The sequence below is a fragment of the Hypanus sabinus genome, chromosome 4, assembly GCF_030144855.1.
Source record: "Hypanus sabinus isolate sHypSab1 chromosome 4, sHypSab1.hap1, whole genome shotgun sequence".
Lineage (NCBI taxonomy): Eukaryota > Metazoa > Chordata > Chondrichthyes > Myliobatiformes > Dasyatidae > Hypanus > Hypanus sabinus.
In genome coordinates this window covers 117,366,990-117,390,250 of record NC_082709.1, presented here as the reverse complement: position 1 = coordinate 117,390,250, position 23,261 = coordinate 117,366,990, and the positions used below count along the sequence as shown (strand labels likewise).

The 23,261-nt window shown below is 39.3% G+C and overlaps 1 protein-coding gene across 1 annotated transcript in view; it reads left to right on the top strand.

Moving 5' to 3' along the window:
* reps2 (RALBP1 associated Eps domain containing 2) overlaps positions 1-23,261 on the top strand; it is a 228,725-nt gene that overhangs the window by 122,720 nt on the left and 82,744 nt on the right. The window contains exons 5-6 of the mRNA XM_059968006.1: positions 16,817-16,923; positions 21,389-21,539. Coding sequence (XP_059823989.1) covers positions 16,817-16,923; positions 21,389-21,539 — 258 coding nt within the window. The remainder of the gene's footprint in view (positions 1-16,816; positions 16,924-21,388; positions 21,540-23,261) is intronic.

Below are 23,261 nucleotides of genomic sequence, written 5' to 3'. Positions count from 1 at the left end.
AAAAGTTCATGCAAATACTAATCTTTATTTTACTTTCAAACTTAACAGTCAATCTTCTATGGGGTTGGCTTTATTAGTTACATGCTTTGTCGAAATCCCTTAAAACCGGATCCTGTTATTTAAAATGGCATCCCGTCAACCCTCGCCCCTTTTCCAGTTAACTCCCACGTGATTAGCTTGCACACCAGTGCGGAATAGGCTTTTGCATGCTCCTTTCATAGGAGTTATTTTATCAACAATGTTTTCCAAACTTAGCCCATTTGCTGAATTTCCACACAATTCTTTACTTTTAAGCAAGTCATTAATTTTATCTTCAGGACCCTTCATTCTATTAGTTTTCAGTTTAAGATCTGCAAGCGATCCCTCTTTGTCCAAACAGCATTTCAAATTCTGCCTCTTCACAGCACACTCTTGAATAACAATAGTGTGTGGGGCACCTTTACATTCCAAATCAACCTGTAATTGATTCGTAGGCACTGTGTTAACAAACCATTGTCCCTTCAGCCTGGTTACTGCTTCTGACACCAATCCAGACTTTAAATTTTCTTCATTCAATTTAGTAACTACACTTTTCCCTTTTCCTTCAATAATAATATTCACCTCACCACCTTTTATCTCCTCACTAACTTTTAACACACCTTCGAAAACAAACAACTGGGAATTCTCACTTCCCACTAGTACCAAGGTTAACCCTTTCTTCACTGAGCCAAGTCCATATGACCCACAAGGACTGCATTCCTTTTTAACTGAATCAAATACCTCAGACTTTTCCTGAGTTCCATTACTAGGTTCAGTATCACGTGCATCCACATCTTGAACACATTCAGACGGGACATCTGCCTCTTCCAGGCTTTCAATACCCATACCCTTTTCAAATTCTAAGTTCCCCTGATCCTCCCAGTTACTCTCTGGGCAACTCCCTTCCGGAGTAAACTTAACCCTGCGGGCTGAAACAAACTCATCTGCCAACCCAGCAGACCTCTTCAAGGTAATGGCATCCTTTTCATCTAGGACTGCCCTCATTTCATTATCGGGAACACCTTTAAAATTTTCAACTTTTTCAAACAGTTCTGTCAAACCAGACAGATTATCCATGTCCAACCCTGGACCTTCTTTCTTTCTTTTTAAATCTTTTTATTAATTTTTAAACAAACATAAATGAAACATGAATACAAAGTGTTTGAGACTACATAATTGATAGTTTAAGTAAACATTCAAATATATAATAATAAATATATATAGCCTCCCAAACTCATAGTATTTATGAACAAAAGAAACAAAAAGAAAAAAAAACCCAAAAAAAGAGAAGAAAAAAAAACACTAACCAACATGGGCTGTTGCATAATGTTAAAGACATACAGTAATGCCAATAACTCTGAACCTCCTTCCAAATAATTAAGGATAATAAAAGTAAGGTTTAGGAAAAGGCAAGTTAACTCATATGAAAATGTTGAATAAATGGTCTCCAAGTTTCTTCAAATTTAACTGAAGGATCAAAAACAATGCTTCTAATTTTTTCTAAGCTCAAACAAGAGATAGTTTGAGAAAACCACTGAAAGATAGTTGATTAATTTCTTTCCAACTCAATAAAATAGATCTTCTAGCCATTAATGTAACAAATGCAATCATTCGTCGAGATGAAGAGGATAAATGACTATTATCCACCATTGGTAAACCAAAAATTGCAGTAAAAGAATGCAGTAAAAAATTGATATTCAGAACTCTTGAAATAATACTGAAAATATCTTTCCAGTAATTTTGTAAACAAGGGCAAGACCAAAACATATGGGTCAATGAGGCAACATCAGAATGACATCTGTCACAGGTTGGATTAACATGAGAATAAAATCGAGCAAGTTTATCCTTAGACATATGAGCTCTATGTACAACCTTAAATTGTATTAGAGCATGTTTAGCACAAATAGAGGACGAATTGACTAATAGTAAAATTTTCTCCCACTGCTCAGTGGATATAAAACAATGAAGTTCTTCTTCCCATTCCTTCTTAATTTTTTCTGATACATCTGGCTGTATTTTCATGATCATGTTATAAATGACAGCTACTAAACCCTTTTGACAAGGATTCAGAGCTAAAATTCTTTCCGTAATGTCCAATGAACATAGTTTTGGCAAAGACTGTAACTCATTATACAAAAAAATTCTAATTTGCAAATATCTAAAAAATGGGTTTTAGGTAAATTATATTTATTAGATAGCTGTTCAAAGGACATAACACTATCATCCAAAAACAAATCACGAAAACATGTTATACCTTTTGTTTTCCATAAAAGAAAAGTTTGATCCATAAAAGAGGGCCAAAAGAAATAGTTAGATATTATAGAGCATGATAAAATAAACTTACTCAAACCAAAAAATTTATGAAATTGAAACCAAATTCGCAATGTGTATTTGACTATAGGATTAGTTATTTGTTTATTCAATTTAGATAAAGAAAAAGGAAGTGAAAATCCTAAGATTGAAAACAATGAAAAGTCTTGTACAGATTTACATTCCAAATTTACCCATTGTGGGCAAGCAGCTGTAATCATTTCTTGTGTCCAAAATATTAAATATCGTATATTAACTGCCCAATAGTAAAATCTCAAGTTTGGCAAAGCCAAACCACCCTCCTTCTTAGGCTTCTGTAAATATTTTTTGCCTAGTCTAGGATTTTTATTCTGCCACAGATAAGAAGATACTTTGGAGTCAATAATATCAAAAAAAGATTTAGGAATAAAAATTGGTAACGCTTGAAATAAATATAAGAATTTGGGTAATACCTTCATCTTAATAGTATTAATTATACCAACCAATGTCAAAGATAGTGGAGACCACCTGATAGCAAGTTGCTTAATCTGGTCAATTAAGGGTAAAAAGTTAGCTTTAAATAAATCTTTATGATTTTTTAGTAATTTTAATACCTAAATAAGTAAAATAATCTGTAACAACCTTAAATGGTAAATGTTTATAAATTGGAACTTGCATATTTAATAGAAATAATTTGCTTTTATTAAAATTCAATTTATAACCAGTAAAGTTACTAAACTGAGCAAGCAAGGACAAAATAGCAGGAATAGATCTTTCAGGGTCAGATATGTATAGTAACAAATTATCAGCATATAATGATAACTTATACGTCCCCTCCCCATGAGTAATACCCAAAATATTAGGTGATTCATGAATGGCTATAGCCAAAGGTTCTAAAGCGATGTCAAATAGTAAAGGACTTAAAGGACAACCTTGCCTTGTACCATGGAATAACTGAAAAAAAGGTGATCTTTGATTATTGGTAAAAACCAAAGCCAAGGGTTTATGGTATATTAATTTAATCCATGATATAAATTTTGAACTAAAATTAAAATGCTGCAATGTATTAAATAAATATGGCCATTCAACTCTATCAAATGTTTTTTCAGCATCTAAAGAAATGACACATTCTGGTATTTTGGGTGAAGGAGTATAAATAATATTAATTAATTTTCTAATGTTAAAAGATGAATAGCGACTTTTAATAAATCCAGTCTGATCTTCAGAAATGATTTGAGGTAATATTTTAGTAATAATTTTAGTAGCCAAAATTTTACTAAAAATCTTAAAATCCGTATTCAGCAAGGATATAGGCCGATAGGATGCACATTCAATAGGGTCTTTATCTTTTTTAAGAATTAAAGAAATAGAAGCTTCATAAAAAGTTTGTGGCAATTTGCCTATAACTAACAGATCTTTGAAAATTTTACAAAGCCAAGGAGAAAGTATAGAGGAAAAAGATTTTAAAAATTCTGCAGAATAACCATTTGGACCAGAAGCTTTACCGGAATTCATTGAAAAAATAGCCTTTTTTATTTCAGTTTCCGTGATAGGTATATCTAAGAATACACTATCCTCTACTGTTAATTTTGGAATATTCAATTTCCTTAAAAATTCATTTATTATAGAAGAATCCTCAGCAAATTCTGATTGATATAAAGAATTATAAAAATCTTGAAAGGCTTTATTTATCTCTTTATGGTCGATCGTCAAGGTGCCATCTTGTTTACGAATCCTAGTAATCTGTCGTTTAGCCGAAACAGTTTTCAATTGATTAGCCAATAATTTACCAGACTTATCTCCATATACATAAAACTGGGTTCTAGATTTAATTAACTGATTTTCAATCGAAGAGGATAATAACAAACTATGCTCCATTTGAAGTTCCACTCTTTCTTTATAGAGTTCTTTGCTGGGGGTCACTGAATAAATCTTATCAATTACTTTGATTTTATCAACCAATGTTAATATTTTAGAATTAGTTTGTTTCCTAACTCCAGCCAAGTATGATATAATCTGTCCACGAATAAATGCTTTAAGTCTCCACCCATTATCAGTCTGTACTGATTCAAATTGGGAAAGGATGTAAATAGACACTTAAAAAATTCAGGACAATCAGTGTTTGGAGCATAAACTTTAACTAAAACAACTTTTTGATTAAAAAGTAGACCAGTAATAAGCAAAAATCTACCTTGTGGGTCTGAAATTATTTCATGGTGTATAAAGGAGATTGAAGAATCTATAAAAATGGAAACGCCTCTTACTTTGGCTTGACAATTCGAGTGATATTGTTGGCCTTTCCAAAACCTAAAAAAGTGTTGACTATCCACCTTCCTTACATGAGTTTCTTCTACAAAGATAACATTAGCATTCATTCTATGGAATACTTTGAATATTTTTTCCGTTTAATCCGATGATTTAAACCATTAGTATTCCAAGAAACAAAATTAATAACCCTATCCATATTGACAATATTTATTACAATTAACACATAAGGTTAAAAAAAAGATGAACTCATGAATCCGGAAGAGGGAAGTAAGTTCAAGGAGAAACCAGAAGTCATGGCACTGCAACCATTTTTGTAGTTTCATATGAGCCCATGAAATAAAACTAAGCATAAAGCAAGCAAAAAGAAAAGAAACAAGAAAAATCCCTCTCCCTCCACCCTCGAAACCCCAGGCAAAAAGCCAAAAAGAGGCAAGCAAGCAATCTAACACTAAAATTACCCCCATGTCTCAAGACGGCAACTGAAACAAAAAAAATTGAATAAAAGATACAAATCACCCATATTATAAGAAAGGGTTGGTATAACAAAAATTACAATATAAAATTAGTTTTTTATATATATAAAACAAAGGATTTAAAAAAAATTAAAATGATAAAACCCATAAATGAATAATACTGAATTAGTGTTTTAAAAGCAAGTTTGAAACTTATTCAAACACATCAAAACAGATATGACGTTCCAAGCACTAAAGCCTTTCGGGAAGAAGAAACATCATTTTATTTTTTAAAAAATCTTAACATTTAAACGTTAAAAATATAAAAAAGTGTATACAACTTAAAAGAAAACCCTAATAAATTATTTTCAAAACTAACAGATTAATAATATGAAAAAATAACAAACTCAGAATAAACCGAAAACGAACTTTTACCATGTATAGAAAATACATGTAAGCCATACATTTAAAGAAAACAGCATTTTATAAATGATCCAAATCTTATAAACTAATTATTACATTAGTCAACCCGATAAAATGTTATTCTTCCAGAAAACTTTGAGCATCCGAGACCTTCTAACAGCCTTATCTGTTTCTCATCTTTACTCCGTGCCCCTATAAATTTCCTCCTGGCTAAGGGCAGGTCTACCTCCTCTCCCTTACTCTTTCACTTTCCTATTCTCCGTTTTACCACCCTCTAACTGCTCTCGGTACAGGGTCGGTAAAAATGTCTTGGCCAAATCGATACTGGCTTGATTTAAACTGGTCTCTTTCTCAGCTGCCTTTTCCGACATACTGCGAGTGGTTGCTCATGCGGGATAGATCTTGGAATCTAGGGGTGGGTCCTCAACACTTACAGGCATGCTCGTCAGCTCCATGGCCGACCAGACTTCACTACCAGCTAAATCATTACCCAGAAGGATGTCTACGTCAGTTCTCAGAAATTCTGATCACACCCCTATTTCAACTGATCCAGATACCAGCTCACAATTTATAATGATCCCATGCAAAGGGACAGCTTCTGTCCCTTTTCCTATGCCTCTCAAAGCTACCTCTCCAGTCTCGGGACCAAAATCTAGTACTGTACAGCAAATCAATGACAGCTCAGCTCCAGCGTCTCTCCAGATCCGGACTGGAACTGGTGTGTCTCCCTCTTTCACAGACACGGGTCCTTCTGAAATAAATTTCTCAGGCCCCTCTCGTATTCTGTCTACCTGGGGCTTTCTCGTCGATTTACTGATCACAATACATCCTGTAGGGACTGCTGCTTCCCCCTTTCCTGTCTCCTTCCTCGGAGCAAGGCACTTAGATGCAATATGACCCACCTTTCCACAATTAAAACAGATCAAGCCAGGACCTCTCCTGCCGTCTTGCCTTTCCTCCTCCTTATTTTTACCACTAGCTCCTGGCTGGATCTCTGCCTCAGCTGGCGGCCTTTCTCTACCGTTCCCACGGTCTTTCTGGTAACTTTTATTCAAGGAAAACTTTGTCTTGTGGGTTAGGGCATATTCATCTGCGAACCTAGCAAATTCAGATATGGACTTATTCGGCTTCTCGTTCAAATACATCCGGATATCATCCAAAGCACAACCTTTAAATTCCTCCATCAGAATTAACTCCCTGAGACGCCAAAAATCCTCTTCCACCATTTCTGCTGCACACCAACGATCCAAGAGCACACCCTTCTCATAGGCAAACTCTGCATATGTCTGATTCCACCCTTTCTTTAAATTTCTGAACTTTTGCCTATAGGCTTCAGGTACCAATTCATAGGTCCGAAGAATGGCCTCCTTTACTGTCTCATAATTCTCAGACTCCTCCTCCTCCATAGACAACGCTGCATATGCCCGTTGTGCCTTCCCTTTTAACACACTTTGTAACAACACCACCCACTGACCTCTGGGCCACTTCTGATTCACTGCCACCTTTTCAAAATGCAAGAAATAACTATCAACATCCGTCTCCTCGAACGGAGGTACTAACCTAAACTCCCTACTAACATTAAATCTCTCCTCTCGGTCTGGCCCTTGAGCTCTTCGCTCTTGCCTGAACTTCTCCATGTCCAACTCATGTTTCCTCTGTTTCTCCTTCTCCTCATACTCCCTCTACTTTTCGGCTCTCTCCTTCGGCCCTTTCCTTCTCTTTTTCAGCTGCTTCCAGCTGTTTTAACTTAATTTCATGCTCCAATCTTAATTTCTCCAACTCTAACTGAGCCATCCCACTAGCTGGTACCTTTTCAGGGATATTTTCCAATACCTCAGCCGAAAACACATTCTTCACAATATAATACTGAGTTATGGCCCTCCGCACCTCCTGCTTTTTCATTGACAACCTCACCTCCGCGAGGTTTAGTCCTTTCGCAATATTTATCAAGTCCGACTTTGTGGAAGCCTCTAGCGCCTCCAGAGTCAGGTTTTCTATGAATTCGTTTACGTCCATCTTTGCTGGTTTCCCATCTGGTTACCCGCGCAACCAGATCCAAGTTTGGACTTAAAAGCCCGATTTACTGGCCCTCCAATTTGGTATCAAATCTCGAGACGAGGCCCCAAGTTGTTAAGAACCCCGTAACTGGGTCACTTACCAGCAAAGATAGGAGGTCTGTTGGAGTCTGGTGATACTACTTTTAACAGTATTTATTAGTAAAAATACACAAAAATAATATCAATGCAAATATACAGATAATATACGTCATCAATACTAAACCTAAAAGTGCGGGTATAATAATAATCAATAAGTAATAAGCTCTATCGTTGTCTAGGGGATAATGTATTGTCCGATGGAAATATAAGGTTCACTCAGTTCATGCAGGCTGCAGCCGTTGGGGACCGCTGTGTTGCAATTTGTTGGAGAGAGAGAGAGAGAGATTTAGGAGAAAACTTGCCGGCTTTTCCTTTATGATTTCGATCCATCAGGAGTCTCATTGTCGTGGCCATTCACTTGAGGCCTCTCCTTTAGCTAAACCGTTCTCCCGTGATGAGCCCGCCACCCCGGCAAGGGAGGACGCACATGAGCTCTCACCGGCATTCGCTATTAAAAGCTATCACAGGATTTCTAGCGTTTCTCCTGGTGAGTCTCATGGGGTTGTTCCCCAGACCCCTCTTTTATCCTTACTCACGGGGTCTCAGATGTCAATCTGGTGGGATGATGCAATCCCTCAACCAGCCCACACTGGTTGCCCCCTGAGGGGTTTCAATGAATAGTACAGTACTCAATACACAATTCCATCTCCAAGAGACAATGGCCATTATCAGTGGTTCCGTTCCGCTGAGGCCAGGACACATTCCAAACCTTGTGGATTCTGTGTGTCTCTCTCATTTCCAGGGTCCCAGACCCGAATTAATAGCGATCTTGCGATTCTCAAAAAGGAGGGGGCGACCTTGTACCCTTTGGCCCCTCAGAGTTGCTTCACATTCATAACAAGATCACTTCTGATTAATTAAATCTATGTCAAGATACACAAATTAATTATTGAAAAGGGTAATAAAGTGACTTTAAAACTTTATTTGATTGTCAGTAGATGTATCCACATTCACAAGCAATATAGTCCTACAATATGAAAAATTACTTCTGCTTAGGAAATCATGCCCATGGGAAGACAGCAAAAATAGTTGATTTTTCAAAAATGCTGTTTCAGCTGCTCTGTAGCATACATTACCTTATCATTACATATCCTTCCAAAATGAGTTGTTGCTTCAATATTATGAAGTTAGGAGTTCTTGCAAGGCACTATAGCAAAGTAGCAGGTAGTTCTGTATTAGTTATCCGAGTCAGGCTGAGACTTCTCAATAATTTATGAAGATAATAGACAATTTAATGATTTAGCCCATTGCTCTTATATTAGGAAGGGGAAATTATCCAGGAATGCTGACACAAGCTGGATCAGCTTGGCATGTGAACTTTGAGAGACTGGGGTCTGGTTGCCTTCAGAATTATCATTAATCAGATAACTCCCATTCCAAAAACCCATTGATTTAAGCAAGTCCATTGGAGTAAGGAATTAGAATTTCAGGCGCAAACACGAGGAAATCTGCAGATGCTGGAAATTTTAACAACACCCACAAAATGCTGGTGGAACACCAGACTCGGCGTGAAACATCGACAGTACTTCTTCCTATAGATGCTGCCTGGTCTGCTGTGTTCCACCAGCATTTTGTGTGTGTTGTTTAGAATTTCAGTCAATGCTTTTCTATTTCTTATAGAATCAATATCATGGATAGAAAATGGGGAAAAATGCCTGATAGCTTTGCCTTTGCTTCACATATAATGTATTATTAAAATAATATTGTTAGAAATATCAGAATTTTTCTCTGCTGTTAATTGCCTGAAACTTCAGTGATTTGTATACACTCAGTGCCCACTTTATAAGGTATCTCCTGTACCTAATAAACTGGCCACTGAGTGTATGTTCATGGTCTTCTGCTACTGTAGCCCAAGGTTTGAAGTGTGCGCATTCTGTGGGTTCTTCTGCACACCACTATTGTAACGTGTTTTTTGACTTACTGTCACTTTCCTGTCAACTTGAACCAGTACGCACATTACTCTGACCTCTCTCATTAACAAAGCCCACAGAACTGCCACTCAGTGGATGGTATTTGTTGGTGTTTTTTTTTTTGCACCATTCTCTGTAAACTCTAAAGAGTTGAAAACCCAGGAGATCAGCAGTTACTGAGATACTCAAATCATCTCGTCTGGCACCAACAATTATTCCATGGTCAAAGTCACTTAGATCACATTTCTTCCCCATCCTGATGTTTGGGTTGAACAACATCTGAAGCTCATGACCATGCTTTTATGCACTGAGTTGCTGCCACATGATTGGCTGATTAAAGATTTGCATTAACAAGCAGTGTCCTAATAAAGAGGACACTGGGGGTTTATCTTGTGTATATGATCTTTCAAGAATCAATAAATTTGGCCTCCTCTATGTTGGTGATACCCGACATGAACTGAGGGACAGCTTTGCCAAGCACCTCTGTTCCGGCTGCCAAAAGTGGAATTTCCCAGTGACAAGCATTTTAATTCCTATCCCCATTCCTTTACTGACATGTCAGTCCATGGTCTTCTCTTGTGCCATGATGAGGCCACCTTCAGGGTAGAGGAGCAACACCGCACATCCATCGAGATAGTCTCCAGCCTGATGGCATAAGCTTCAATTTCTCTGTCTGTTAATTTTTTTCCCCTCCCCATTCCCTCTTCTGTTCCTCACTCTGGCATGTTATCTCTTCCTCTCACCTAATTAACATCCCCCACACACCCCCCCCCCGTGCCCCTCCTTCTTCCCTTTCTCCCATGATCCGCTCTCCACTCCTATCAGATTCCTTTTTCTCCAGCCCTTTACTGGCTCTCCACTCAGCCTTGGACCACCTAGACAATCATAATACCTCTGTCAGGCTGCCGTTTATTGATTACAGACAGCTCAGTGTTCACCACAATCATATCCTCAATTCTAATCAGCAAGCTCCAAAACCTGAGCCTCTGTACCTCCTTCTGAATCTGGATCTTCAACTTGCTCACTGGGAGACCACGTACAATGTGGAATGGTAATAACATCTCCTCCTTGCTGACGGTCAACACTGGTGCATCTCAAGGATGTGTGCTTAGCCCACTGCTCTACTCTCTACACCCACAATTGTGTGGCTAGGCACACTTCAATGCCATCTATAAATCTGCCAACGACACGACTATTGTTGACAAAATTTCGGATGGTAACGAGGAGGCATACAGGAGTGACAAAGATCAGCTGGTTGAGTGGTGTCACAACAACAACCTTGCATTCAACTTCAGTAAGACCAAGGAATTGATTGTGGACTTCAGGAAGGGGAAGTTGAGGGATCAGAAGTAGAAAGGGTGAGTAGTTTCAATTTCCTGGGTGCCAACATGACCGAGGATCTATCCTGGGCCAAACATATTAATGCACTTACAAGGAAAGCATGACAGTGGCTGTATTTCCTTAGGAGTTTGAGGATAATTGATGTGTCACCAAAGACACTCACAAATTTCTACAGATACCATGAAGAGCATTCTAGCTCGTTGCATCACCATCTCCACAGGATTGGAAAAAGATACACAAAGTTGTAAATTCAGCCAGCTCCATCATGGGCTCCCCAGCTTCAAGGACACCTTCACAAGGCAATGCCTCAAAAAGGCATCATCTATCATTAAGGGCCCACAACATGCAAGGATGGCAGGACCCGACAGGCGCACACTCAATAGTTCAAGAATAGTTTCGTTCCCATTGCTGTCAGATTTCTGAATGGACACGAACCTATGAACGTTACCTCACTAATTTTTAAATTTTTATGCACTACATGTTTAATTATTGTAATTTATAGTTTCATTATTATATATTACATTGTTCTGCTGCTACAAAAAAACAAATTCATGTCATGTGCCCATGATATTAAACGTGATTCTGATTCTGAGAGGGTCCACAGGATGTTCACAAGATGATTCTGAGAATACAAGGATTAACAGCTGATGCTTCTGGGACTGTACTCACTGGAGCTTAGAAGAATGAGGGGGCGTATCCTTGAATTCTATCAAATAGGGTGTGGAGAAGATGTTTCCTATATTGAGGAAGTCTAGGACTAGAGGCACAGCCTCAGAATAGAGAGATGTCCATTGAGAACAGACTTACCAATTCTTCTACCAAAAATGGGTTGGATTTGAGTCTTCACTGGAAGGAGAGTTTGAGCAGTACAACATGGTGTAAAATATGACTATATTCTATCCTTTCATCAAAGACATACCTTGTTCCACTCAGCAGTGATTCCAACACACTAGCCACAGTAATCAAGATTTCTGAGCAACTGTCTTCAGCAATTGGTTTCATTGTTTTTTTGAGATAAAACTGAAAACCTGCTGATTTCAGGTTCTAGAAATTTGATAATGTAATTTAGACAAAAATTTTAAGGATGCCTCCTTATTGGTTTTAAATCATGTAAAGTGGTTGAGATAATCCCGGGCAATATCTGAAGACCAAATCCAGGTAGTTAATGTCTAGCACTAGACCATGCAGACTAAATTCTGTCACTAACTGTATGCAGAATCATATTGTGCTCAAATTGGCTTTTCATCTTCTATAATCTGAAGATTATTAGGTAAATTTTTGTGAATGGAAGTATTCCATTTTTCCAGTCCAACTTTGGGTTGTCTTGAGATTACGAAAGATGCTAAAGTATGGTTTCTTTCTTCCTAGGCTTCCAAATGCAGTGCCTGTACTGGGCTTATTTCAGCCTCTTAGTTTCAATCCAGTAATAAAATGGGATGCCAAGGTTAGGCTTTCCGGCAACATAGAACATAGAAAACCTACAGCACAATACAGTCCCAAAACATGTCCCTACCTTAGAAATTACTAGGCTTACCTATATTTTACTAAGCTCCATGTACCTATCTAAAAATCTCTTAAAAGACCCTATCGTATCCACCTCCACCGTTGCCAGCAGCTCAATGCAGTGTTGTCCAGACCCTTTGTTGTAAAGCCAGGAACCACTGTCTGGAGACCAAATCTCTTTTGCATTTTCCAAAGTACCAAACCACAAAGGGAAAGTCTTTGATCAGGAGTTCTAATCAAATGCTGCACTACTCAGCAATATGCAGTAGAAAGACTGAAGCATAGACTTGTTGCCACATTGTTGTCCAAGTAATGTGCCAGCTGGAGAAGAAAAAACAGGAGAAAAAAGCAAGTATCCCTTTTATCTGTTATAATTTTCAATGTAAAATGCCCTGATCAGCCATGCTAAATCATATTAGTGCAACTGGAGGGACTATCACTCTATATCACTGTTTAATATTATTAACGGTGTTCACCAGATTTCTCCTGGTGAACCTTCATCTTAATATTACAAATAAGAAATACTAGGACTCAGAAGGTGCCTGGAATGAAAACTTTAAATACATCCATTCTGATCTTTTAACATTTTCACAAATATTCCTCATTCTTTTTTGGAGACAAATGGAGTCCACCATCTGCTGGTAAAGAAGCCACAGAGCTGGTAGATACATTCTGGGTAGAATCCAACATATGTTAGTACCTCCCAAAATCTTTGAGCTTTGCACAAAGCGCTACATTAAAAGCCTTTCAAAATCTATTAGGCAATGTAAGGTTTCTCTGAAGACATTCTGTGAAATTGATTTCACCCATTTTTGGTGCCTTGGACCATGTCAATTATATGAAAGAGCAGAATCAGCTTTAAAAAAAAAACTGGTTTATATAGCAATTGTATGATTTGTGCCCAGAATGAAGTACTGAAATGGGGGGCTGAATACAAAACTGTCAACTACAACATTTTTGAACACTAATCATTGGGAGAAGTTTGAAGGCAGCCAGTTGGATGAAAACCTGCTATGGACAAAGGGAAAAAGGGTTAGGGAACATGCCAGCTCAATGTGTGTAGTCAATCCCCACCCTCAGGGGATTGTCAGCCCAGAATAAGCCCTGGGGAATGGTTGTCTCCATGCCATTGCAAGTTGCAGCACTCACAGTGGGCAGCACTGATATGCAGACAATGATGGAACAACTAGCAATAAGGGTTCCGATATCCTTAGCTTTGAAAATTGAGGCTGGTAAATGGATTCTGCAAGATATCAGTATCAAAGTGGAGACGATTTATTTCACACCTCAACATGATATGCCCTTTGTCTATTTTGTGATGCAACCAATGGCTCCATATTTTGATGAAATGGGAGGAAATGTGCCTTCATTAGGTGCACAAGTGATGCCACAAAACATCAGATGTGCTAAATTGAACTGCACACAAGTGCTTCGCCCAATGAATTTAAGTTAACATAGAAATGTGTTAAATAGCTTTTAATGAATCCATCTTCCTGGCTACAGTTCCATAACCATTTCCAAGTAACTGTCAGAAGCATGAAACCCAGCTATGTCATTTTGCATTGTGTGTGCGTGTGCAGAGCATCAGCAATGCAAAGATAATCTTTAGATGCACCAGTTTTGGAAGACTGTGCAGATACTCGCCTCAAAATCTTCCTGAGAAAGGTGATGCCGAAGAGAGTTACAGTTGTTGGCAAAACAGACTGTAACCTCATTATAAGTGGCCGATCATAAGCAAGCACTTGCGAAACTTCATGATGTTGTTTGCATGTAAGAAACAGCCCATCCCAGTGCATTTCAAATTATAGTCAGTGACTTTGACCAGACCTGTTTGAAGAAAACCTGCCCAATTATCACCAGCACGTAACCTGTTGCACCAGAGATCCCAACTAGACCACTGCTACACTACGGTAAGGAATGTTTATTGTTCCTTTCCAAGACTGCATTTTGGCAAATTGGACCATTTGGCTGTACTTCTACCACCTGCATACAAAGACAGCCTGAAAAGCAAGGCTCCAGAGGTCAAGACAGCTAAGAGGTAGGAACCAGAAGAACAGTTACAGGATTGCCTGAGGATCTGAATGACTACAGCAGGTTCATAACAAATTTTATTAAAGCCGCTGTAAATGAGCATGTCCCCACAAAATCATTTAGGGTTTACCACGATCAGAAGCTCTGGATGAACCACAAAATCTGGAATTTGCTGAGAGCTAGATCCGTGATATTCAAGCCTGGAGATCAAGAATGCTCCAAGAGGTCTCCAGAAAGCCATCTCACAGGTGAAATAGAGATTCCCAACTTTACTGGAATCAATGAGGGATGCTCGACAGCTGTGGCAGGGTTTGAATGCCATAACCTCTTGCTCTTAACCAAAGTTAAATCTAGTGACCTATTATAGGGGCAGCAGAGCTTCACTTCCAGATGAGCTCAATGCCTTCTATGCTCACTTTGAGCACCAGAATAGGGAGGAACAATCACGCACCCCATGTCTCCCAGTGATCCTCTGGTCTCAGTATCGGAAGATGACATGTGGACTGTCTTCAAAAGAATGTATCCAAGGAAAGCATCTGGTCCAGACGGAGTGCCTAGCCGAGTACTGAAGACCTGTGCTGACCAACTGACTGGTGTTTTTGCAGATATCTTAATCATACCCACCTGCTTCAGGTGCCCAAGTAGAGTGTGGTAGCATTCGCCCAATGGCACTTACGGCTACAGTGATGAAATGTTTTGAGAGGTTGGTATTGAAGCATATCAGCTCCTGTCTGAGTGGCAACTTGGATCTGATCTAATTTGCCCACCAAAGCAACAGGTGCACAGCAGATGCCATCTCATTGGCTCTTCACACAACCTTGGAACATCTGGACAGCAAAGATGCATACATCAGAATGCTCTTTATTGATTGCAGCTGAACATTCAACACCATCATTCCCTCAAAACTAATCAGTAAACTCCAAGACCCGGGGCTCAATACCTCCTTGTACTACTGGATCCTGGATTTCCTCACATGCAGACCTCAGTCAGTTTTGATTGGCAAAAACATCTCCTCCACAATCTCCATCAGTACAAGAGCACAGCAGGGATGTGTACTTAGCTCCCTGCTCTACTCACTTTACACCTATAATTGTGCGGCCAAGTACAGCTCCAACACCATATACAAGTTTGCTGGTGACACCACTGTTGTGGGCCATATCAAGGATGGTGATGAATCAGCATACAGGAGGGAGACTGAAAATCTAGCTGAGTGGTGTAGTAACCGCTCACTCCATTTCAATAAGATCAATGAACTGATTGTAGACTTTAGGAGAGGGAAGCCAGCGGTCCCATGAGCCAGTATTCATCGGAGGATCAGAGGTGGTGAGGGTCAGTAACTTAAAATTCCTGGGTGTCTCTATCTCAGAGGGTCTGTCCTGGATCCATCATATAAATATAATTGTGAAGAAAGCACAACAGCGCCTCTAATTCCTCAGGAGTCTGCAGAGATTTGGCATGTCATTGAAAACCTTGACAATCTTCTATAGATGTGCAGTTGAAAGTGTGCTGACTGTTTGCATTACAACCTGGTATGGGAACACCTATGCCTTTAAGTGGAAAATCCTACAAAAAGAGGTGGATAGCACAGTACATCACGGGCAAAACCCTCCCAACCATTGAGCACATCTACATGAAACGCTTTCATAGGAAAATAGCATCCATCATAAAAAATCCTCACCACCCAGGCTATGCTCTCTTCTCATTGCTGTCATCAGATAGAAGGTACAAGTGCCTCAGGACTTGCACCACCTGGTTCAAGAACAGTTACTACCCCTCAACCATCAGGCTCTTGAACAAAAGGGATATAACTACACTCATCTATTGAGATGTTCCCACAACCGATGGCCTCATTTTAAGGACCCTTTACCTTGTTACTTTATGATCTGGTTATTTATTGCTATTTATATATATTTTTGCACAGTTTGGTGTTCATAGATCCTGTTTACAGTTACTGTTCTATAGATTTGCTGAGTATGCCCACAGGAAGAAGAATCTCATGGTTGTATGTTGTGACATGTATAATAATAAATTTTACTTTGAATGCTAGAGCAGGAGCTCCCAAACATTTTTATGCCACGGACCCCTTCCGTTAACTGAAGGGTTTGTGACCCCCACATTGGGAATGCCTATGCTAGAGTGATAACTGAAAAATCTGCCTCTTGCTAGGCTTCACAACATTTTAGTTTTTGCATGTCAAGTTTCTCAAGCAGATGTTGCCTATGATTCATAAAGAATGAATCATATTTCACATATTCTGTTACCAAGGAGCATTGCGTATGTTATACCACAGGTCTATTCTATTGACAGGTGCACACGACTACAAGTTAACAGAATTTATGGTTCATTTAAGGTAAATTGCTGCAGATGCCGTGAACGCCATTATGTTGTAATTTAAAATAACTTACCACTTTATCTTGTGTTGCAGTCACTCTTGAAAGAAGCCCAACTGCAGGCTCAGTTGTATATCCAGAAGGACAAACCCATGGGAACTATGAATCTAAGCCTTCGCTTCCACATTCTTTTTATGCTCAGGTAAAAAAATAAAATTCCAACGTTATGAATTCTTAAGAATATTCATCAGCTAAGTCTAAGATCTGAGTCAAAAACGTAGGGAGAGGTTAACAAAAGAAGAAAATTGCATTTATGTAAATAGTGAAGTGAGGAAAAAGCTATTTTGTGAACTCGATATTGCCCTGGTCTTCTGTGGTGAACTACATATACCTGTCTGGACACGCCCCCCCACTGACTGCTCCTGTGGCTCCTCCCACGGACCCCGGTATAAAGGCGATTGGGGACACCGCCCCGGCCTCAGTCTCCAGGATGCAGTGTGGTGGTCAATTGCTGCTTTGCTCACGTCTCCAAGAGTTATTGATGGTGCATCATCTTCACTGGTCACTTTGGTTTGTGGCTGCATTGAGTTGTGCACTGAACTAAAATATCCAGACCTTAACCTTTGTGCTGAGGCTTCATCAGTCCCTAGTGTTGTAAAGATGGGCCCTTATTGCCCTGCAATGTTCCATTCAGTTACTCTTTGCCATTCAACCTATCCTTTGTAGTAAAGTTTCACTTCTGATCACAATTCCATCTGATAGTGGTCAGGACGCCAGTCCTGCAGACCCTGTGCAAGAAGAAAACGGTGGATCCCATGGTATGGTTTCCTGAGCAAACTTTCAAAAACATTTGGCAGAATACCTTGTCCATCCACAAGCACCAAGACTTTGCTTGCCTGGCGATGAGCTTTGTCGTCCCTGCCAAAATCCTGCCTGCACAACCAGAGGCTCACTGTCAACGCAAGATCCAATGCAAAGGAGAAGATTGCCCACCTGTGTGTGGACTGTGCATTTGCAATAAAGTCCTGGAGGTGGATGCAGAAATCTTTGTTGAGGTTCCTCCGGGGCTGCTGCATAACTGAGGATTCTGTGTTTATGGGGCACCTACCAAGACAAGTATCAAGTGCTAACTGGAAGATCATCAGCTTGACGAATGAGGCATCTTAGTCTTCTCAAAACCCATTGGTCTTCCAGTACAATGTGATATCTGAAAGAGAGTGCTGCTGCCTGGAGTATTCCAAGTTGTAGGTGTACAGTATATGCCAAGGGATGTACTAAAATGTGGAGCAGGTAACGCAAAGGCTTTGTGGAAAAGAAGTGCAATCCAAAATCAAGCCACCACTGGGCACTGAGGGCCCTGTGTTACAACCCCAAAATAGTTATGGATATATTATTCAAAGAGACACAGGAGTGGCAATGGTACTTTGTACGTGGAATCTATTGAGATGACGCTGTGAATGTATTAACATGATAACACTATAAATGTAAAGAAAACCATGTACTGCTTTGTATTTCTGATGTATTTTGTGACTAGTTTATTTATGATATAATAAAAAGAAGTTTTTGTTAAATTAGACTGGAGGAGGTGCTCCAGGTGAGTCATCCATACGGATGAGAATAGTACTGTGGGCTGAAAACAACAAACAACTGAGAACATTTCTTAAATAAGAAACCCTCCAGCTTTCCTGAGATGATGAGTTTTATTTATGTATTTGTTTATTTCGCGAAACAATGTGGAGTAGAACCTTCCAGAAATTCGAACCACAGCACTCCAGCAACCCCTCAACTCTGAACCACAGGACAATTTACAATGGCCAGTTAACTTACTCGGTACATCTTTGGACTGTGGGAGGAAACCAGAGCTCACAGAAGAAACCCACACATTGCACAGGGATGACGTACAGAGTTTCATTACAAACTCCAGATTGCCCCCGAGCTGTAATAGCGTCGTGCTTACCACTAGCCTACTTTGGTTGTGCTCAACTTGACAGCCTGATGTAATTTTCACTTTCAAAACTTACATTATTTCCTCTGTCAATCATGTTTTACACCATGAAAATTAGTTTTTGCAGTACATTGTGAAGCTTTACTTTCTGTATTTGGTCACAGACATTTTATTTATGAAACCTGTGCTTGACTGAATCCCCAGAGCATCAGTTAATGTGTAGTGTGGGATACAGGAGGTAATGAGTTCTTGCGGTGAAGTGTCAGGGAATGCATTACCCAAAGTACGCTTGAAATCGCTTTCTGTTTTATGAAATAGAAGAATCCTCTGTGTCTCGTTGCCCTGTTTATTTCACTGTAGCCAGTTTTATAACAAGGTCTCAGGTTCCCAACAATTCTTCCGTACCAACGGTAATATTTTTTACTGTAGCCAATGTGGGAGGAAAGCAGAGTATCCAGAGGAACCCCACACAGAGAAAACCAGAAAGTTTAAACCTGAGTTGCTGGAATTGAGGGACAGCTGCCCATGCTGGTGAACTTATCCAGATGTGATCCTCGTGGCTTTGGAAAAGGTGGCATTGCCAAAACAAAAAAAAAATCTATTTGTGGTGGAGAACTCATAAGTGTACCGCACCTGCAAGTTCTGATGACACATTTAAACTTCTTCCTGCAGACCTCATCACACTTCATTTCAATGCCCACTTTAATGGAGCAAAACAAATCTAATTGCCTGTCCTGGATGTAGCTGTGCCTGCAAGATGCCAGCTGCCTTCCTCTTTGACTGTGGACTATTGTCAATGTGGGTTTCACAATAAGAATTAATCTGAAACACATTAAGCAAAACACTAAGTTACCAAAAAGACTTGCAGCAAATGCTTCAAAGTGCATGCAGAACCATAGAGCTTGCTTGCTTATTTATCTATCTATTTATTTATTTATTTATCTATCTATTTATTTATCTATTTATTTATCTATTTATTTATTTATTTATTTATTTATTTATTTATCTATTTGTTTATTTATTTATTTGTTTGTTTGTTTATTTATGCTGTCGTGACTACCCACAGGAGAAATAAAGCAGTGTAATATTGCCCAGAGAGAAAGAGAGACATTTAACTGCTTCAGAGCAGAACAAGATCATGCACGAAGATGCATTTTGACTTCAGCCTCCTCCCCCTGCCTTCTCTCTACATGTATAGCAAATAGAAATGAATATAACTTCCCCTCATCTTGAAAAGGAGAGACAATGATGTGAATGTGAAACGCTGGCCCAAACAGATTCCTGCATAGATATGTTCCCTACTCTGGCAGGGAGCATGCCTGAAGGCAGCCTGTAATGAGGGTAATGAGATACTCAGAAATGAGACATTGAAGAGAATGCATTTATACAAAGACATGCCAGTTGACTTCTCCAGCAGGTGAAATATTAAACAAGTGACGTTTGTTGCAGCTTCCAGTCTGCCACCCTGCATCCACAAGCGAAGCAATTGTGGAGAGTTGCCCCTTGTACTGGTCTTTACTTTGTGAGTACGCTTTTCCATGTAGAGTAAGTTTTTCTATTAACAACTTTGCAGGAACTAAGTCAGCAACAGTACTATGGTCTTTCAAGCCCTTGGAGAGAATTGTGCCTGCCTAAAGGCTGATTTATACTTCTGCATCAAATGAACACCACCTCTCCAAAAATGTAGCTGCTCATCACAGCCAATGCAGACCGCAACAACTGTAATTGGTCTGCTTGGTAGCATCACATTTCCTCCTGTCTATAGGCATACTGTGCGTACACTGATGCGAGATAAATGGTTGGAGACAATGAACCAAATCGTCAAATCTACCTGCCGACATCCAAAAATATTTGAAATGCATTTCCTCGTCCGTGTCTCTCAGTGGCCGGACAAGCATAGAAAATTCACCCTCCTCCTGCCTCAATCCATTCATTGATCGTACATACCATCTCCTCTGACGTCTTCTCTCTTTTCTGCATTGCAGTAATTTCAATAAAAGTAACCCTTGTTCAACATTTATTAGCTCGAACAACATGATGCGCTCAGTCACCATTAGAAACCTCACCACCAACTGGTGTTTTGGCGGTGAATTGCAGAGCGACGCAGACACACCAACACACAGGTATAAATGCTCACAACGGTGCAGGGCACTTTCGAAGGCTACGGTGTAGACTACTACGCAGAAGTATAAATTAGCCTTTATGATGTTCCCCACTGCACTACTAAATATATGCAGACTTGGTAACTTCTTGGGAGTGGAATCTTAATCTGGGTCTACATTCACTCCATAGCATTCATCATTATCACTTCAACATTTGCTTCGTCAATCCTTTAGTGCTCCCACCATAAAATTGTTCAGCTTAGAATGGAGCCATTAATTAAACATACTAGTTAAAGTTACAGTTCTTATGCAACACACACAAAATGCTGGAGGAACTCAGCAGGCCAGGCAGCATCTAGGAAAGAGTACAGTCAACATTTCAGGCTGAACTCCTTCGACTGGGCTGAAGATAAAAAGCTGCAATTCTTATGTTTAATTTCTGGAATCTTGGCTCAATTATTACCAAGAGGAAATAAATGATTTTATCATGCCATGAATTTTAAATTGACAACAGCTTCCACAGATTTTTACATGTGCAAGGTCATCCCTAATTAAAGGTGGATGCCTTTAAAGTCTGATCTGCAGCCTGCTACAGCCCTGTGTCTTTCTGCTCTTTACAGAAACAAAATTCTGTCCAACCACCGGATCAGGAACCGGAGGACGATCCTTCGGACTACACAGATGACCCCTGGAGGATAACTGAGGAACAACGAGAGTATTACTTCAATCAGTTTAAATCCCTACAGCCTGATATGAAATCCCTTATTTCAGGTAACACGCTTATTCATTTAAAGTAAAAGAGAAATGAAAGTGTATTTACACAAAAGCTTTCATTTTCTTTTTTTTGTAATTTATTTTTTTATTGAAGTTCATCAAACAAACATCCCAAGATCATATTACAAACAATAGTACTAATTTTAAGCAACAGATACAAAATGTCGAAGGAACTCAGCACTGAAGGTTCTTGACCCAATATGTCGACTGTTCATTCTCCTCCGTAAATGCTGCCTGACTTGCTGAGTTCTTCCAGCATTCTGTATCTGTTGCTCAAGATTACCAGCATCTGCAGAATTTCTCGTGTGTAATATTTTTAAACTGTACTCACTTATAAAGTAGGAATTAGTACAGGAAAAATCCCATGAACTGCATTGTAATGATGGCAAGATTACCTGGTTTAGTTTTGAGGGTTAGATGTTAGCCTGGACCTTATAAGCAAAAAAAAAACGCTGCTCATCTGAAACACAGTTGCATGGGATCTCCTTTAATCCACTGTATGAATTAGAGAAGGGCTTGTTTTTAGATCCTTAACAATGCAACGCTTCCTTAGCACTGTACTGGAATGTCAAATTTGATTTCTGTTTGCACACCTGAGCCCCATGAACCTGCGACTTTCTGAGAATGTTAACCACACTGATACCAAGTGGTTGATGTGTCCTAAAATCCCAATTGTTGCTGTTCTTTTTTTTAAACAAAGAATGTCCTTTGAAGGCAATGTAAAAGAGAAGGTGGTAAGGAGTATAACAGGTGCTTTGGTGCCTTTGCAGTGGTTAATCAATTGAAGTCTTTCTCCTGAATAAAAGTAACAGTTTCCAAAAGTATGTGGTTTCTGGAAACCACTCGTCTCACAAACTTAGGATTTCAATTAAAGCCTGACACCTGTCCTGAATCTAGGTCCACAAGGAATTAGTCAGAGATCACAAAATCACAAGCTGAATTATGATTTTGGCTAGTCTTATTTTTATTTTACAGCTTGCTGAAGAATGTGACAAGTTAACATTTATCAATAAGTTCCCTGTCCATGTTTTATTTTGTCCATTTCCTATTTAATTATAAGCCCATTGTATGCCTGTGGAACGGAGGTGAAAGTCTAAGGGTAATTATGTAATTAACCCCTTCATTTAATTTATTTGAATTTGTTCAGTACATACTGCCATGGTATTCCCACTGAGCAAGCAACGTTTCAGCTATTGTCATCCACCTTCTCATACCATTTCTGCTTCCCAATAAAACAAAATTTCAGGACCAGTGTTCAACTGGTGTTCAGGAAATGTATTTCTGCAGCAATAAGTCTCTTCCTTATGTAAGGGGTTTCTTCTTTATGTTACTGTGTATGTTAATCAAAATGGCTTCTTTGTTATGTTAAAAGTAAAAATGCTTTTACAATGTACATTTTACACTTACTTGTCCGGAGTCTCACTGCTATCAAAAGCTATTGTACATTATTGCTCCAAAACCTTGGTGGCCTTAGCCCTCAACAAAACCTAAATCCAAGATTCCAACAGAGGCCTCAAGCCCCAACCCTTGTCTGTCACACCTCTTCACCTCTCACGACCTCTCCGTGGCTTGCATGCTTTTTGTTAGTCTTGCTCTTGTTCCAGATCACCTGAGCCTGATGTGACCCACATTGGCTCTAATTCTTCCATCAACCAGAGGGTATTCAAACTGATGGATACAGGGAATTTAGAAAATGATGAGTGAACATAAAATATAGAC